Source organism: Melanostigma gelatinosum (genome assembly GCF_949748355.1).
Source record: "Melanostigma gelatinosum genome assembly, chromosome: 24".
Taxonomy (NCBI): Eukaryota; Metazoa; Chordata; class Actinopteri; order Perciformes; family Zoarcidae; genus Melanostigma; species Melanostigma gelatinosum.
In genome coordinates, this window is record NC_136657.1 from 4,638,179 (window position 1) to 4,657,291 (window position 19,113).

The following is a 19,113-nucleotide window of genomic DNA, read 5'->3' on the forward strand; positions in this document are numbered from 1 at the left end:
GTAGAGGAAGTAGCTGCCGGGCCGGTGTCTCCGGCCCGCTGCTGCTCTCTGTCTCTTCTGGCCAGAGCTTGGGCCTCCCGTCTTGCAGCACGGTCCTCTGCCTCCACGATGACGTCAGACATCTCCTGAGCTGTCAGTAACCTGGCCTTGGTGATGTTCCTCCTGACCTTGCCGGTGTTGCGGTTGTAGTTTATTTCGGCCAGGAGGTGGGCCAGGTCTGCTGTTATCCGGCCTGATGTTACCAGGGATGTAGGGATCATGTAGGGATTGGGAGGAGGGGCAGGTGGGGGTTGGTTCTGGGGATTGGGGATAGGGGCTGGAGAAAGGGGATGCTGGGAGGGGAGGGCAACATCAGGCGCAGCCCAGGAAGATGCCGATGAGGTTGGCGGAGGTGGTGAGGAGGCCCCACGCCGCGGCCCGGACGGCATGACCCGTGACCAGTATATAGCCATTGGGTCCAGAGGGTAGAGGCCACACCTCCTGAACCCAGCCACCACCAGTCTCCGATCCTTCACCCTCTGGTAGGAGTCTCTTAGGACCCTTGAAAACTCCTTCTTAGAAACCAAGAAGGAGTGGCTCACTGCCGACCAGAGAAATCTGCCTTCAAGGGTCCGAAGAAACTCACATCCAGAGGTTGAAGGATGTGAGACGTATGTGGTGGCAGGCACAAGAGAATGACCCCCTCCCTCTGTGCCGCCCGGACCAGCTCTGGATCCAGGTGTGATTGATGTCCGTCCATGATGAGCAGCAGCGGGTGCTCCTGCACGGCGAACTTCAGGAAATGCCCGACAAACCACTTCCTAAACAGCTCACTGTCAATGTACCCTGCTGGCGACTTCCCGTAGAGGGCATCGGGAACCCCTTCCTTGTTATAGGGGCCCCCAGGATATCCCCCCTTGTAGATGATGAATGGGGGGACATCCTCCGCAGCCGCGTTGAGGCAGGCCAGGACGGTGATGTGGTCTCTGCTTCCCTGGGCCTGCCTGTAAGCATGTTTAGTCCCCCGGGGCACGATGACCTTCCTTCTTGTAGAGTCCAGCAGAAAACCCTGTCTCGTCGCAGTTGTATATCTGACGAGGTTTCTCCCTCAACCCGTGCTCCTCCAGGGTGGTGGTGAGGAGGCCGAAATACTCCTCAATTGGCCCCCTCTTGGCGCAGGATGCCCTCCCACGGTCAATGATGTCTGGGGTCCGGGCAGTAAGGCGATGGTGTTGCCGCTCCCGGAAGTTTATCCACCACATCTGGCCAAGCACGGTTCTTTGTGCGTCCCGGTGGCGGAGGTTATAGATGGCCAGAGCATGGGCCAGGACCTGAGGCTTCGTCAGTGGAAACCCGTGACTGGCAGAATACAAACAGTACTCCACCAGGGAATCCTCATCTTCAGGGGTGAGGAGTGTCCTCTGACCATAGACACAGTCAGAGGACACCCTTCCACTGACTCGGTCACTCAGGCTGGACTTAGGGACCCCAAACTGCTGGGCTGCCTGCCGTAGAGAAAGCCTGCCTGCTTTCACCTCCAGTAGGGCCTGTGCCATGGCCTCCTGGGTCCACTTCCTCGTCTTCCTCTCCCTCTTCCTGACTTGCCGCATGTTTGGCATCTGCAAATACACATTTATTTTTGGCACATTTTGGCACAGTAAGAAATTAAATACAAAATTTGTTTTAAAGCCGCAGTACATGTCTCAATAAATTGAATAGTTCTATAAATTGCCAGATTACCATGTATAGACTCATGCATATTTAACACATGCAAAGACAAAAATATATTTACCTTAAACCATTGTAGATTTACAATTTCTATATCCATCTCTTATTTTCTTGATCCTCCTGTAAAGGAAAAAACTTTCACACAGACACACAATACCTACCTTTCTTACTTTAAAGGTTCTTCCTGTCTTTTCTACTCTTTTTTTTCTGCTTATTGCTGTCTGCTTTCTGGCCTTTTCTGCTTCTTTGAGTCTGCTTTCTACTGTTTTTCTGCTTCTTTGAGTCTGCTTTCTGGTCTTTTCTGCTTATTGCGGTCTCCCGTTGCGTCTCTTCTCTTCCTTCTCTCTGTCGCTGTTCTCTGTCTCTGTTCTTTTCAGGCAGGAACATAAACCACAAGAGAGACATTTAAGTCAAAAACATTACATTTTGGTTAACCTTATATACTGTATAACAGCACTGTGTTATATTGGAGGCTTATCTACATAAATAGATAATACATTTCTGCCTCCCTCCCCTCGACTACAGATTATGTCACACATCAATGCTATATTTTCATTGGCAAGACAAAGTAGTGTAAAGCTAGCTACAAACTAAACTCGTATGCTAACTTATATTAGCAATACGGAGAAAATACAGCGACACTTCTCAGAGTAAAGAGCGTCGCCCGAGCGTTCTTTCTGCTTCCTCTCATCAAAGTCACTTTCCTATAGTATTTAGACATATAAACGTCCATATATATTCATGAAATTTGACACGTAGATGATTTGATATGTATGAATTAATATTACTTGCGTTTGGTTGGCGATCGCCGAAGAAAATGACAGCGTAATGACCGGAAAGGGCGTCACGACGGAATCGTTCGCGACAGGCCAATAGCAGCTAGCGCCGACCGAGGCAGGCCATCGTTACGTTATACTGTCAGCGCGCTTGCTAGCTCGCTGGGACCTCGCCCACGTGTCATAAACTGTGCTGTGAGGTGGTTTCACAGGTGTCTGCGGCGGTGTGACACAGCCAGGTGTAGCACATTAGCAGCTAACGTAACAGTCGTAGAGGCACTGGCATGCTAACGCACTGTTACCCAATGAGTGGATTGTGCAACTTCTTTTTATTGCACCTCAATATCTGGATTCAGGCCATGCAATTCATTCATCAGGGGGCATGTTTCACCTCTATGTGATTCATTAAGAAACACTGATAAAAGTCCTATTTGAGTTAAAACAGCAAATTATATTCTGCCTCAGTAGAAAACACAAAGAGACTGTGTCAAAATAATCAGACAAACTGACAACCTCGTTATCTTTTCAGGTTAACAATGACACTGGACCCAGCTGCTGGACAGCTTGCTGTCAGAAAATGTCACCATGTGGAATGAGGCAAAGGTCAACATTTCCTCCTACATGTGAACATGTAGCATTTTAACTACCCTGTCATTGCCCTCTTGGGTTTTTACAGCAGGAAGTCGGCAGCTTTTTTTCCCCCCACGTCAAAAGCAATCCTCACGTGGTGATTTGAAGCAGCAGAAAAGTTACACTCTGCATCACAAGAGTGGTCCCGCTGACACAATGGTAGCGGAGGACACAGCAGGAAGTGGGGCCCGATCAGAGGGGGAGAAGGAGATGGACCGGAATGCGCCCACATCTGGAGAGAGAGACGTGGAGATGGTTGTGTCTGCTGCCGAAGGTCCCCCAGGGGAAGCCGCGCAGCCCAGAAAGTGGAAGGGGGCCGTAATATTCTTGTGTTTCTACGGGTTTATGATCTCGATAAAGCCCGGCGAGCCCTTCATTACACCGTATCTACTCAGCCCTGAGAAGAACTTCACCCGGGAACAGGTCAGTGGTGTCGTCAGGTTTTTTGATCAGGTTTATATGTCTTTGTGTGAACACCGATGCAACCAGTAAACGAGATGACAGAATTGACAGCAAAAAGCACCCCAGGCTCCGACAACAGACGTGTTTCTACATGCAGTCGAGCACTCGTTACACAGTGGAATGAATGAATGAATGTCCCGCGGAGAGTTTGCTGATCCATCTTACAGCGGTCAAAGTTCACATTCCTCCAAAGTGGGTCAGTGTGAGAGGTTTGTGAAGAACGGCTGGGAAATCATCCGAGGACCGCGACTCTTATTTTCACCATATAATAAAAAAAAACTAATATCAAGATTTAGTCGAAACAATGCGACGTAGTCCCTTCAAAGTTTAAAAACTGTTGTGAACTGCAGCTTTAATCTGCCTCACTGATTTCTGAATTGTCATTTTCCAGGTGACCAATGAGATCACTCCCGTGCTGACGTACTCCTACATGGTGGTGCTGGTGCCGGCCTTCCTGCTGACGGACCTCCTGCGCTACAAGCCGGTCCTGATCATCCAGGGCGTCAGCCAGGTGGTGATCTGGCTCCTTCTGCTGCTGGGCACCAGCCTCCTGGAGATGCAGTTCATGGAGTTCTTCTACGGCATCACCATGGCCTGCCGCGTGGCCTACTCCTCCTACATCTTCTCCCTGGTCAGCCCGGCCCTCTACCAGCGCGTGGCCGGATACTCGCGCTCCGCGCTCCTCTTGGGGGTGTTCACCAGCTCGGTGCTGGGCCAGCTGTGCATTTCCTTCGGCGGCATCAGCTTCTACACCCTCAGCGCCGTGTCTTTGGGTTTCGTCAGCTTCGGACTGACTCTGTCGGTGTTCCTGCCCTGGCCTAAACGCTCGCTGTTTTTCAACCGGACGCGGTTTCAGGAGCAAAAGGAAGCGGCAGCGGCCGCCGCCAAGTCAGAACTGGACCAAATGAACCCGAAAGAGAGCGCCTCGTCCTCGGCAGCCCCCCCGTGCTCTGCGTCACGCTGGAGGGATTCTGTCTTTTTGCAGATGCTGCTGGAGGTGAGAAATGTGGCGAGGAGGCCCAACCTGAGGCTCTGGTCCCTGTGGTGGGTGTTCAACTCCACAGGGTACTACCTGGTGCTGTTCTACGTTCACATCCTGTGGAACACAGTCCATCCGGTCACTGAGAACAAGAACGTTTACAACGGGGGAGTGGAGGCAGCTTCTACCCTGCTGAGTGAGACATTTCTGGAGCTAGTAGTTTAGTTTTTGGATGAAAATATGTTGCTCTGTGCTCATAAAGCCGTTTCATAGTCCTTGGTGCATTACAATCCAATGTGTGCTCCTTGACTGCCTTTCTGTCACCTGTTGTTAAGAGGTTGAGTCATTGATCTCTTATTCTGTTACGTCATAACTCTTTAATCAGCTGTAAAGCACAAAGGTAGCAGTTTGTTTCAATAACCTGGAGGTCACATTCAAGCAGTAAAAGGTTAGGTTGTGAAACAAAATCTGAACTTCCTTCAGGTGACCGCAGGTAAACATCTGTGTGCAGACTGCTTGTTTTAAGCAGATGTTGTGATCTCTCTGCAGGTGCGCTGACGTCCTTCATCGCCAGCTATGTGAAGATTCGGTGGAACGTCTGGTCCGAGCTGGTCATCGGTGTCAACACAGCCCTGCAGGCGGGTCTGCTGCTCCTCATGGCCACCACGGACGACATCTGGGTCTGCTACACGGCCTACGTCATCTTCAGGGGCTTCTACCAGTTTCTGGTGCCGATTGCCACGTGAGTGCCACGTAGAATACATCATTTAATCTCGATATGAAACCACAAAAGGACATTCCAGGAAGTTACCTCCTTTACTCACCCGTCTGGCCCGTGGTGATCATTGTGTCTCCATAGATTCCAGATTGCCTCGTCACTCACCAAGGAGCTGTGCGCCTTAGTGTTTGGCATCAACACCTTTTTGGGGACCATACTGAAGAGCATCATCATCCTGATATTTTCTGACAAGAGAGGCCTGGCGTTGGACGTGAAGTCTCAGGTAGAACGGTCTTTTAATACGTGAACGCCGGCAGCTTGGCTCAGAGAGCTTTGGCTGTGGTTCCCCCCTCGCATGTATCTCATGCGCGGTTATGTCGGTGCACTTTAGTGGACGTTATTGTCACAAATCATACATTTGCAGTCTCTAAAAGGTGGTGAAGACAAACATTTTAGGAGGCGTAGAGAAACAGAATGTAGGTCTCTGTTTTGCAAAAAGAAGAGGGATGTTGATGTCAGCAAAGAACAACTTTTGTCATCCTCCTTTTTAATATTTTCTGTCATTCTTACAGTTCCTGGTGTACTTCGTATACTTCACCATTCTCACCGTCGTCTACCTCGTCTGTGCCGCGGTGGTCATCACCCGCCATTATAGAAACCAGGGTGAAGGAGGCGGGGACAAGGAACAGGTGGCGTCCACAGAGCTCAGCCCCGTGGCTGCAGAGTCTGAGGCGGAGCCTCTGTCCAACGGCAACAGTGCGTAACGACAAGAAACGCGTCTGGCCTTTAAACTGCTTTCTGTCGATATCTTACCCGGAGCTTTGAGACTCAGCGGGATCAACCGTTTTAACCCTCGACGTCCATGAGGTGGTTTGTACGTGAGCCTTGAATCACAGAAGTGCCTCTCGTGCTGTGCTGCACTGCACCAGTCGGACCAACACCAGGGGAGAGTTTTCTATTTGTCTTTGATAAGCTGTGAGAAGAATAAATTCTCCTTTTTAGAACGTTGAATACAAAGCATGAGGCGGTGCTCTGCTTTCATCCGCAGACAGAGGGACCATTCATGTAATGGCCAGAATTGAGCACCTTTCTGTATTCGAGGAGTTTCCTGATTCCGATGTGGCCACTAAGTGTTACTTTAAAGCAGCTTTGATTCGACATCACACTTCTTTTATTCCCACTCCTGTTGTGATGTTACAGTGCTGTGATTAAGTGTTGGTACCATTTTCAAAAAGCAAATATCCATATCACTATATTTTAGAGGTATACGGTACAATTTTTTATTTCTGTATTGATAATCCAATTTCACATCACATTCTCACTATCACATGAAATTGATCAGTTCATGTGAAGCTGGAACCCTGCAGATTGTGTGCAGTATGTTAGATAATGTGATTTCTGAAACATTTTTTATTGTGGCTGCGATGCTAGAAGCTGCAGCGTCAGAATATTTAGATTTATACTTCTTTGATGCAGTGAAACAAGCTGCAGATTGTGTACCGGTAGTTTCCACACGTATATGCCGATTTGGATAATTAGTCCTAATGCACATCAATGAATTTTTGGTTGTTGAACTTGATATTTCTCGTTGGTGTTGATTTTCAGCTGCATGCTGGGTGACGATGCAGCCGAGCAGGATGATTGCTTGGCTGCATCTTATTGCTGCTAATTCTATTTTCTCTGTTTTTGAGCAGGAAGACTGGAGGCCCGTGTTTCTACTAAGGATCTTTAACTAAACACACATAGGAATGCAATGCAACAGGAACTAAACTACAAACAAGAAGTAGTTGTTGAAGAATATCCATTTGCTGACGTAAAAAGCAGGCGTGTCTGTACAATTTAGAATCTTTTTTTACAACAGACGCAACAGTGATGTGAGTTTTTATTCATAATGTGTCGATGTTTCTGATTGAAATAACTGAATCTCTGAATGCTGTGAAAAGACCAGCACTGACGTTAATTACATGTTTATTTTGTATTCACTAATAAAATGAGTTTGGTGGATGAAAAGCTCCTCGATCGTTTTTAAAAACATTTCATATCCAAGTATATAGTGTCTTCCATGTTAATACTGCGTTTGAGGGACTGGTATTAACTGTTTGGGCAGCTGCACACAGCAGGAAGAGTCCTCCGAGCTGTTGTTCCGTTTATTCAGCTGAGCAGTGATGTGAGGAAACCTCTCCTCGGTGTTAACCTGCGTATCTACACAGCTAATACCCAGGAAAGAGATCACACACGAGACTGATGAGCAGAGAAGGGTATCTAGCTGCTTGCTGTTGCATTCTTGCCCTTTAGTCCTTTGAGTTGGCAATGATTCATCAGCTCACCCAGATGACCCTCACGCTGTGCTATTTTAAATGTTCTTTGTATAAATGTGGAACTTTGGCTCGTCAAATGCAACTGTAAATATGTCCGTGATTTGATTGGCTGCCGTTATTACATTTGAATACTTTTCACTCGAGAATTCAATTTAATTTGATTTGTAGAAAGTCAAACCCTAACTGCTGCTCATGCTTTAAAGTATATGTAAGCAGCCAATCAGCTTGCAGATGAGAACTGGGCCATAAACTGAAGTAATGAAGAGGACGATGGTTATATAACGGCTATCCAAACGACAGTGCACGTGACTCGGCCCGTTTTCAATGAGGGAAATGTGTCGACGTGCCGCCCTCAAGTGGTTCAACTTTAGACTTCTTTATTTTTGCTGTTGGAAAAAGACGGTATTGATGTAAAAAGGGGTTGATATGCTTTTATTAAATACATCCCATACAACAACACTTCCATTTATATATATATCTATACATTCTCTATATCCCAAGACACGTTAAGCCACAATAAATACTATGTTAACAGGGTTTGAATGACTCGGGGGGGCCTGTTCTGGACTCAGGATTAAAGCGATGTACAAAGCCTCGCTTGTTGGCCCAAAACAACACACAATGGCGTCCCTTTTACTGCTCTGCTGTCGGTCCAGTTCCTCCCCACGCGGTCGGAGCTCCGCTCTCACACCGAGGCTGCATGGATCCACCCGACGTGCTCGGTCGAATGAGCTCGAGGTGCACGTCCGCTGCGGAAGAGGTCCCAGTGTCGTCTAAACTTTGAGGCCCCGCTGTGCCTCTCTGGGCTATTTATTTGGTTCTGCACCGCAACTGTGGACTTTTTGTCCCTTTTTTATTTTGTGATAAATAACTTTAATATTTCCCTTCACAGTGTCTTTCAAATGCTGTATTAATACATGGGACATAAGGTAGATCCCAGCAGTTAATAGCAGCTGGAGACACGAATGTAATCTGTTCAAAACATGCAGCAGGACAAAAAAAAAAATATTTTCAAGATTGTAACAGCGATAACATCTGGCTCCGTTCCTTTGTGACGGATCTTTCTGTTCTAGGTTTGAGGGAATGGCGCTGACACTATTCTTGAAGGGATTTTTTCATGGCATGTGTACTAAAAACACAGGACAGACCTGTACTCCTCCACTGCCGATCATCTTGTTTTACGGGTCCTGACGTCACTTTGCCACCTATGCCAATGGCGTTTGCTCTGCCAAATGACAAAAGCAGAGTCACACACTGCACATATGTGTATATCAAATGAATATAATTATAGACAAGCAGGAGATTCATTTTCCACTTGTCTCTTACCGTGCGTGTGCTCCGCCTCTTGGCCAGTTGTGCCATTAGATTCAGCAGCATCTCTTGCTGTTTTTATGATACAGACATATGGACGTTAATCTTTTCATCATAATAATATACATTCAACAAAATACAGAAAAACAGAAACTTACGTGGCTCCTCGTGCTTCCTCCAGAAGTCTGTGACGGAGGAAGACAGGACAGTGATATTAACAGAAAACACAGCAGAAGAAGTCACTATATCTATATGAAAGGTCCAGAGTGTATGATTTATGGTTTACTAACTTGAGTCCCATGGCATGGATGCTGCAGGGAGAGGATTACAGATAACATGTTGAAACAGCCACTGTTTGCTTCATAGAGCCAAGAAAGACCTTTTACACTGTAAAATGTTACACATCTCTTCTGTACACAACGCGCAGGTATCCTACATTTCCCATGATGCAAAGGGCAAACGGTAAAATGATCCACAAACTATCCCTCCTCTTGTTTTTATTCCGTGTTAAACGAGTCATTGCTTTAAATGGTTTCTTACTTTTTTGGAAGAACCACATTCCTAAGAGGGAATAAAACAGAATGATTGGAACTCTCATCGTTAAACAAAGAACACGTAAAAATATCAATTGCTGTTTTTGACAGAATGGAAATGAAATCAGCGGATAGAGCGTGATGAGCTGTCACCTGCTTTGCAGCGGTGGACGGCGGCCAGCAGCAGCAGAGCGACCAGCAGAGCGATGAATATCGTGACTCCCGCGGAAATGTTCAGCTGTCGTCCGGGTGCTAAACGACAACAACTTGGGCTTATTACAGCGTAATAACACATTTTTTAGATACCCTGGTGTAACAACCCACCTGTGGAGAGAGGGTTGGGGATGGGTAGGCTGCTCTCCTCACTGACCGCATTCCGCAGCTCACAGCTGAACTCCTTTACACCCGAGCTGCCGTTCTTGAAGCAGAGGAATATATTACCAAACGTGAGAGTTGCTTGTTGCACACACACACACACACACACACACACACACACACACACACACGCACACACACACACACACGCTGACGGGGATCGTCGCACTACGCAGTGCACTGTTCAATACCTTTGCAATGCGTAGCTCCCGAGATTCAGTCCACACGTCGTCGCCTGGCCTCCACCTGTAGGTGACCGGTCCAGCACCCGTGGTGTCTCCATCACAGGTCAGAGTGCAGCTGGTGCTCTCGGCGTCACAGGATTGGCTGACAGCGGGTTTCGGGACGGGAGCTGTCGTTATTGGGGAAAGAAGAGATGAGAAGTTGGAGTCATATTTCAAAGATTAAATCTCATTCAGACTTGAATTCAGGGGAAATGTCCACTGACAGATGACAATGAGACGGAGATCTGGAGTCTTCTTCTCGCTGTTGATTTCTGATGTGTACAATCCACTGTCCATTAGAGTCAGTCCCGTGATTGTCAGCTCTCCATTTGTAGTGTTCAGGCTACCGCGTTCTTTAAACAGAAGCAGACGCGGAGAGGTTTTTGAAGTACAACACAAAAACACCCTGAAATGAAGCACATATTTGATCCCACAGACACCAACGACGTGAGCTCAGCGTACCTATGAACTGACGATAATAATCGGTTTCCAATCCTTCCCAGTCGGCGGCAATGTTTCCGTCCTGTTTCCAATTGATGCTGGTGATGGTGCCCGTCACAAAGCTGATATCTGGTTTGAGAACAGCTTCATCGCCCACCTTCACGTAGGATTCAATCGCTGCGAGGACAAAAAGAAGCTCAGTACCTGCTCCGCTTCCAGCTGCTTGAGACTTGTTGCTTTTCTCTGTTTCATATCTTTGTAAATGATTTATCTTTGGGTTGTTTTTTAGCGACCACCGAGTGCTCTTTGATAATGTCACATTGGTTGTTTTAGATTAGCTTCAGGCCGCATTAAGGGGGGAAATACAATTTAACTGAAGAATGATAAAAAAGAAAAATCATATCAGTGAAATATTCTCAGTCTTGTTAGTTATTTGTGACAATAGCGTTATTTTCAACTCTTATCTACTTTTTTGTTTAATTCCATTTGTCTCTATTCCATTCTTTCACTCTCCCTCTGTTCTTATGTTTCTGTTCTGCTGTCTCTTCTCTTATTTAGCTCAACTATTCTATTCTACTTCATTCTGTTCTATTCCTCACTGTCCAAGGGTATTCATCTGTTTTACACACTTCACCTACACCATGCTTTATTGCTTGACTATTACTCTTTTGGTCTATTTAATCAATACTCTGCTTTATTCTATTGTACTAACTGTTATATTTCTACTCTCTTCTGCTTCATTCTATTGTACTAACTGTTATATTTCTACTCTCTTCTGCTTTATTATATTGTACTAACTGTTATATTTCTACTCCCTTCTGCTTCATTCTATTGTACTAACTGTTATATTTCTACTCTCTTCTGCTTCATTCTATTGTACTAACTGTTATATTTCTACTCTCTTCTGCTTTATTCTATTGTACTAACTGTTATATTTCTACTCTCTTCTGCTTCATTCTATTGTACTAACTGTTATATTTATACTCTCTTCTGCTTTATTCTATTGTACTAACTGTTATATTTCTACTCTCTTCTGCTTCATTCTATTGTACTAACTGTTATATTTATACTCTCTTCTGCTTTATTCTATTGTACTAACTGTTATATTTCTACTCTCTTCTGCTGTATTCTATTGTACTCCTGTTATATTTCTACTCTCTTCTGCTTCATTCTATTGTACTAACTGTTATATTTATACTCTCTTCTGCTTTATTCTATTGTACTAACTGTTATATTTATACTCTCTTCTGCTTCATTCTATTGTACTAACTGTTATATTTATACTCTCTTCTGCTTCATTCTATTGTACTAACTGTTATATTTCTACTCTCTTCTGCTTTATTCTATTGTACTAACTGTTATATTTCTACTCTCTTCTGCTTTATTCTATTGTACTAACTGTTATATTTCTACTCTCTTCTGCTTCATTCTATTGTACTAACTGTTATATTTCTACTCTCTTCTGCTTCATTCTATTGTACTAACTGTTATATTTCTACTCTCTTCTGCTTTATTATATTGTACTAACGATTATATTTCTACTCTCTTCTGCTTTTTTCTATTGTACTAACTGTTACATTTCTACTCTCTTCTGCTTCATTCTATTGTACTAACTGTTATATTTCTACTCTCTTCTGCTTTATTCTATTGTACTCCTGTTATATTTCTACTCTCTTCTGCTTTATTATATTGTACTAACGATTATATTTCTACTCTCTTCTGCTTTATTCTATTGTACTCCTGTTCTATTTCTACTCTCTTCTGCTTTATTCTATTGTACTAACTGTTATATTTCTACTCTCTTCTGCTTTATTCTATTGTACTAACTGTTATATTTCTACTCTCTTCTGCTTTATTCTATTGTACTAACTGTTATATTTCTACTCTCTTCTGCTTTTTTCTATTGTACTAACGATTATATTTCTACTCTCTTCTGCTTTATTCTCTTGTACTCCTGTTATATTTCTACTCTATTCTAATCTATTTCAGTCATAACTGTTCTATGTATGCTGCTATTTCTCCATTCTACACATCTTAATCATTTTCCATTGTATTAGATTACTCTATTCTGCTCTATTCCTCACACCTATTTTTCTATTCAACATATTCCACCCAGCTGTTATCTACTCTATTCTACTGCACAGCACTCTGATCTATATTATCCCGAACTCTTCGATTCTTTCTATTTGCATTGCTTCATTAAACGCTATTATAAAGCTCAGCCCTGGTGCTCTGTGCATTGTTGACGGCTGGTATCTGTTCCTCCTATAAATACAGCCTTACTGTAGCTGCACGCGACTGGGTGGGGTCATGGTTCTGATCATAGTGCGACACAACATGCACATATAAACCATTATAACCCACGATAACGATACTTTTAAACGTATAAAACGTGCAAGACAGCAGTCAACCAACGTAACAACCTTACCGGAGTATGCGGACACGACAGACAGTAAAACACACAAGCATCCGGCCAGCCTCGTGGATGTCTCACGCGCCCACATCTTACTCATAAACGAGGGGGAAACCGAGCTGCTTCCGCTAAACATAACGTCTTTAAAAGCACAGGCGTAGTCTGCTGTCTTTAAGTAGTTAGCTGGCGGTAAGTAGAACCTGTTGGAGGAAGCTGAAAGTGAGAAGGAAACCACCTCAACATGTTCCCGGTGTCTCCGCCTCCACCGGGACATATGCATCATATTTAAAACAACATATTCATACATTTACTTTAAATTGTTCCAGCGTAGATGCGACGCTAACCAACACAATCACTGGTGTAGTTCGTTACTTCTGCAAAAGTGGATAGAAATAATCCATCTTTATACACACACAAACAAAAAGGACATCGTTCCCGTGCCCAGTGTCCAGAGGCTGCTACTGCAGTCAGGCAACTCAAACTTTTGTGGGATAGAAAAATCAACAAGCTCCATTTTATTCTTCAATGACATCATCCTTATGCAATCTGATGAACAACAGGGCTGCAATAAATGCATCATTTATCCACAGGAACATTTTTGTTCGTATGCAAATCACAAGCAATTATTATGATTTCTTTGAGCAAAGACCCCAAACAGGTTTCTTTTTTTTTGTCCCTAGCTTGACCTGGCTTTTGAAATGTAAATACAGATATTCATTTTTGTTTATTAACTGTGTCTTAACACAGATAATAAAAACCAACTTAATACAGTCAACAATCATGTCATGAGAACAATAATACACAAATGATATTAAATTCATTTTAAAGTGATAATAAAAGGGTCGCGGAGCCGAACAAATGTCACAAATAGATTTAGAAACAACACAATGAACATAAAGGCCGGAGCGTGTGGGATTGTGTTGGGCGTCATTCATCCTGCAACTCCTCCGGGCTGTGCGGGATCAGAGGCTCCAGCTGCAGCCACAGACCTCCCTCCGCACGCAGGACGAGTTGGGGGAGACGGCGAACTCCCCCGGACCTGGTCCCGAGTTCAGGGTTGGCCCCCGGGGTCAGGCCAAACCTGAGCAGGGTCAACGCCACGACGACCCGAAGCTCCGCCAGGGCGAATTTCTGCCCAATGCAATTCCTGTGTGAACACATACAAGTTCCAGTCTGACCCAACGTACTCCTGATCATGCCAGATCCTATTTACCAATGAGGACTCAGTACCTGGGGCCCGAAGAGAAGGGGATGAAGGCATGAGAAGCCCGTTCCGCTGTGTATTCAGGGCCAAAACGCAGCGGGTTAAACTCCTAAAAGAGAAGAAGTCACACAGGTTACAAGTGAAAAGAAACTTAAGATTTCTCTTTTTCATTTCTTACGTGAGGGCTTGTCCAAACAGCAGGGTTGTGGTGTGTCCCATAAATACTGACCAAACAGATGGCACCTTGGGAGGAATCACACAAAGAAACAACTTTTTGAGAATGCGCCACTATAGCTGATTTTCACTCTCTTGTAGAATGTGATGTCTGAAATCGATTTGAAAAAACCCAGAGCGTCTCTCCCTCTCACCCTTCGGCACTGTCCGATGCCCCGGCAGTGCCATGTCCTGGGTGTACGTCCTCGTCACAGCCTGCACCGGAGCGTGCAGCCGGAGAGACTCTCTGATGCACATGGTGGTGAAGGGAAGGTTGGACAGATCCTCCCTTTAAATAAAGATATTCACGTTTAAATAGGACTCATTTCAGCCTTATTATAACAGACTTTCAGCTGCACTTAGCTGCAGGTAATTACAATCAAATGTGCATTGTGGTTGTATGCACGTGTGTTTTATTACCACTCTATTTCATGTCGGTCTCGCCCGAGCATCAGATCCATCACTTCCTGCCTGCATTTCTCCTGATAGTGGTCGTGGCGTGCTAAGTTATACAGCGTCCAGCAGATCGCACTGGCTGTTGTGTCGTGACCTGTTGGGGGGGGAGGACTCACATTTTGAGTCGTGTGCATTTATTGATCTCCCACAACTGTCACGTGTAGAAAAATAGCTTTTAACTGTCTCACCTGCAAACATGAAGGTGTTCGCCTCTGCCTGTATCTCCTCATCCGTTAGGCCTCGTCCATCTTCATCCTGCAATTACACAGAATTACATCGCAGTCTCTTAAAGCTACATGCTCTCCATCCATCCCTCGTTCTTAGCTCTTCTCTACTACCTTCGACAGCAGTATGATGTCCACGAAATCTTTCTTTCTCTGCGGCGCCGTGCTGAAGTCTGTTCCTGTCTTCGTCTGCTGGCCGATCAGGGCTCGACGCTTCTGAACCACGTCCCTGGTGAACCTGCAAACACCAGGTTTCAAATATAGGACAGACCAGACAACAAGAAGGTGTTGCTGTAGAATACGAAGATATGATAGTACCTGTGCACAACGCCGAGGGCCTTTCTGAACCGGTTTCCCTGCTGTGTTTTCCAGTAAAACCAGTCCCAGTGGTGCAAAATCTTTTGCCGACGATCTATTATCAGGTCACTCAGCTCCACTACGGCTGACACGTACTCACTGGTAGACCTGGAAAGAGGAAGATCGGAGAATCGAAGTGCAACGGAACATATTTGAGAAATAATGTGCGTTGTCCTCACCTCTGACAGTTGCTGTTGTAGCTGAAGGCACAGTTCAGTAAACTGTCCAGCGTCATCAGAGCGACGTGGTCAAAGGTCTCTATGGTAGTCGGGCCCTTTGCGGCCAAGCGGCGCCACTTATCCTGAGAGACACACAGAAGATGCAACAGAGACGTTTGCATGCAGAAACTGAAAGTACGCGTTTCACCCTGAACCACACACACAACTGAATGCTTGCGTCCGGGTCTTACGTGCATGGTGTTAGTGGAGGTGTTGAACTTGGCCACGTAGCTCTTCAGGATGTCAAAATGAAAAGCGGGAGTCAGCAGCCGTCTCTTGCGAGACCATTCCTCCCCGTTGCTTAGTAAAAGGCTCTGTCCTGGGAGAGAAGGTTTGGAGGTGAGGATGACAGGAAGCAAAGTCTTTCAGTGGACTTTCGTCAGAGCAGCATGAGCTGTTTCTCTCACCAAGCCATGGACGCAGATGACCGTAGATAAGCTCATCTTTCATCGTTACGCTGGCTGGATGGAGGGAAGGAGAAAAAGAAGAAAATGTGGAAATGTTGCGTTGATAGCTCCGATCCAAAAAGGTTTGTTTGCTGGTGATGATACACTACCCGGGGCCATGAGCAGAGGCTTGACGTAGTCAGGGTGGAAGAGTCTGACAAAGTGATAGAAAGGGCCGATGAACCAGCTGCAGGAGTGTTTGTACGTCCGCACCAAGTCATCCACCTGCAGGAGGCCTTCTTCTGTGCTCTGCATCTGAGGCGCAGACATAGTGCAAAGCAAATATGACAATAAACGCCGACATTCCAATGTTTGAATTAAAAGGTCAGTGGAGTGGGTTTTGGTTGGTTTACACTTTAACGCTTTGCTGAATTCATATTGAAATGAACCACAAAGAGGAAATATTGTAATAATAACTTGCAACACTGAGCACACCCTGCATCGACAGTTCCTTATGTCTTGTTTCGACATTGACCAGGCATTACAGCAATGGCACAACAGCTAAATGTAACAGATGAGGTGATTGCGGAGCAGGATTGATCGTAGAACTGACAATTATAACTGCATGTGTGTGTTCTACCAGCCTCGGTGTGTGTGTGTGTGTGTCCTACCTGGCCCAGGTGGCCTAAAAGCCAGGAGTTTGCATGTGGCTTGCTGAAGCAGGACAGCCTGTGCGTGTACCAGGCGTGTCGCACCAGCAGCCTCGCCGTCCAAGCTGCAACCACAGCTCCCAGTCCTGTGCCGAGCACAAACAGGACCCCACAGAGGCCCGTCCAGCTGAGGACTCGAGAGAGGACGCCCCAGAGGAGAGACATCCCGGGACAGAGAGAGAGAGAGAGAGAGCGACGAGTATCCAGAGGCCCCTTGACAGTCGCCCTGCTCTGACTGTGTTCACAACGAGAAGTTACTGATGTTGAAATAGGAACCAAACTGTTCCGCCCAATTATTTCAACAGGAGCAAGTGCTGTAACCACTCGCACACTCCTTTTGTTAAAATAACCCATTTCCCACATCTTTGCATCATGTTGATGGAAAATTACAACTTAACTTGGTTCATTTGCGTATAGAATGTATTTTGCCGTGCGTTCGAGTTGAATGCACTGCTGTTATTCTGACAAGTTGATTTCATCTTAAAGGGACAAATGTGCTCAAGAGGTTTCTTTTTGATTTGAATCTTTTTTCATCATCTTCATTTTGTTCTTGCCAATTATGTTGCCGTTGTTCTAAAACAGGCATTATTTATTGAAAAAGCGACAATTAAATAATTGCAAAGTCACTGTTTATATATTTATTATGAATACATTTGATCAAGTTTCATTTTTGTGACAGATATTTTAATTTCCTTCTCAAAAAATGGTGCTCGACTTCTCCAACCTTTTCTAGGAAATTCAATTTGCCATCCATGAACTCCACAAAGAAGCATAAATCGTTTTTAAACTGCTTTGTCATAATGTCACGTCGGCCTGCTTTTTGCGTCACGCCGTGCGCGCTCCCGCGACATTGGTGCACGACTCTGCAGAGCGCCTGTCGCACCTGAGCGGACAGACTGGAGTCTGAAGGCGAAATAAAGTTCGGAAGTCGTTGTTGGACTTCTACCGACTGCCTGAAACGAGACACCGGAGACACGGTGCGTGTGCACAGCTGTAATGTTTGAACTTCAGACAGTTTCAGGTGAGTTTTAATTCAACATTTCGGACTTAATGGTGTGGAAAAACGCGACCCAGCGTTAATTAGCTTAATTACAATTAGCTGGTAGTTTCCGGTGTCCCCATGTTTTCCCTTCATCCAGTTAATAGGTCTGCAAAACATATTTTTAATTACATATTTGCTAAATGCCAGGCATTTATGCAAGCAAGTCGTAAGTTGCCCCTTTTTATTTGACGCTCATGTTGTAATTCTATAAAATGGAAAACAGTGTAATGCTTGTCATTTTTGATTGACAAAATAAAATAGTTTACCGCTGTTGGTGCAGGGAATGAATACTGCAGTGTGTTTATGTCTTCAGGCTGCTATTCATCAATATATCATTTATTCTTCTGTTTTTTGGACCAAGTCAGCTGTTAGACACTTTTTTTTTTTTTTTCAGGTCATCATTTCAAATCCCTCAGAAATAAATCACATTTTAGTGTTTGACCAGAGACTTTGGGATATTTCAATGTAAATGTGATTAAGTAGCGTTGTAATTGTGTAACCTTGTTGGTGAATGTGCCTCATATGATAAATAAGAGAGAAAAACAAAATAATATTTGAGGCCTGAATTTGAAATATTAACATTTCTGGATATTAATATTGGAGAAGAGAAGCCCGTATTTTTCGACTAGCCTAATATAACACGCTTTGAAAGGAATGTAGAGATATCCAGTATCTCATTCCTCTGTGTGCATGTTTCAGCTTTTCAGCTTGAAATGAATGAAACTGCAGAAGGGCACAGCGGGTGTACCAACCAAGAGAGGTCTCTACCTGCTTCCAGCTCCACCCAAACATGGCTGCCAGCTGAATCCCCTCTGAGGTCTCCCTGGACGAATGATCGTCAGGGAGAGCGGGACCAGCATCACGACGAGATGCGGGACCAGCATCACGACGAGATGCGGTCGAGTCCTCCGCCGCCTTTCTACGAGGAACTCTTTCGCACCAGCCAGACCTCCAACATCGTGGTCCCTCTGACCGGCGCCCTCATGGCCTCCTCCGGCCCACAGAGCCATGTGGTGAAGCAAGGTTACCTGGGGAAGCTGGATCGGAATCACAGAAGATATTTTGTCCTGAGAGCAGGAAGTCACACCGGGCCGAGCCGACTCGAGTGGTACAAGAACCAGGAGAAGTTCACAGCAGTGGAGAAGTCTGCTGGGAAAGCTGCTCGGTTTGGCTCGAGCAAGCAAGGGTAGGTTCAAGCAACTTCAACCAACTTAATGTGCAACTTAAGACCAGGCAATACACTTTAAAAGTGGATCCGGCCAGTTCCAGCAGGGGCCGTTGGATTCACTATGGTGGAAAATGACTATAAAGTAACTGCAGAAAAACTACACTCCAAAATGAAATGATGTCCTTCCTCCCCAGGGTGATTTACCTGAGGTGCTGTCTTGGTGTGAGTCGGAGTGGCAGTGCTAGGAA

General features: G+C 45.3%; 3 protein-coding genes across 4 annotated transcripts; 1 reads left to right on the forward strand and 2 right to left on the reverse strand.

The window, feature by feature from the left end:
- Window positions 1-3,002: 3,002 nt before the first annotated feature.
- On the forward strand, window positions 3,003-7,219 carry slc19a1 (solute carrier family 19 member 1). The gene is made up of 5 exons (XM_079296405.1): window positions 3,003-3,536; window positions 3,967-4,750; window positions 5,104-5,296; window positions 5,414-5,555; window positions 5,845-7,219. The coding sequence occupies exons 1-5, from the start codon at window positions 3,270-3,272 to the stop codon at window positions 6,034-6,036; spliced, it is 1,578 nt and encodes a 525-aa protein (XP_079152531.1). The 5' UTR covers window positions 3,003-3,269; the 3' UTR covers window positions 6,037-7,219.
- Window positions 7,220-8,013: 794 nt separating this feature from the next.
- On the reverse strand, window positions 8,014-13,332 carry LOC306797183 (uncharacterized protein). 2 transcript variants are annotated; one of them, XM_079296413.1, is made up of 12 exons: window positions 13,199-13,332; window positions 12,903-13,087; window positions 10,496-10,651; window positions 10,258-10,386; window positions 10,001-10,161; window positions 9,759-9,852; window positions 9,588-9,686; window positions 9,442-9,462; window positions 9,192-9,212; window positions 9,060-9,086; window positions 8,917-8,973; window positions 8,014-8,815 (listed from the first exon to the last, which is right to left on the reverse strand). In XM_079296413.1, the coding sequence occupies exons 2-12, from the start codon at window positions 13,021-13,023 to the stop codon at window positions 8,796-8,798; spliced, it is 906 nt and encodes a 301-aa protein (XP_079152539.1). In that variant the 5' UTR covers window positions 13,024-13,087; window positions 13,199-13,332; the 3' UTR covers window positions 8,014-8,795. The 2 variants fall into 2 exon arrangements, with proteins under 2 accessions (XP_079152539.1, XP_079152538.1); XM_079296412.1 differs by having other exon boundaries at window positions 13,193-13,285.
- Window positions 13,333-13,379: 47 nt separating this feature from the next.
- On the reverse strand, window positions 13,380-16,855 carry cyp4f3 (cytochrome P450, family 4, subfamily F, polypeptide 3). The gene is made up of 13 exons (XM_079296404.1): window positions 16,617-16,855; window positions 16,116-16,260; window positions 15,967-16,020; window positions 15,751-15,878; window positions 15,521-15,642; window positions 15,303-15,449; window positions 15,099-15,222; window positions 14,949-15,015; window positions 14,725-14,854; window positions 14,460-14,593; window positions 14,270-14,334; window positions 14,118-14,200; window positions 13,380-14,034 (listed from the first exon to the last, which is right to left on the reverse strand). The coding sequence occupies exons 1-13, from the start codon at window positions 16,818-16,820 to the stop codon at window positions 13,815-13,817; spliced, it is 1,623 nt and encodes a 540-aa protein (XP_079152530.1). The 5' UTR covers window positions 16,821-16,855; the 3' UTR covers window positions 13,380-13,814.
- Between the last annotated feature and the right edge of the window lie 2,258 nt (window positions 16,856-19,113).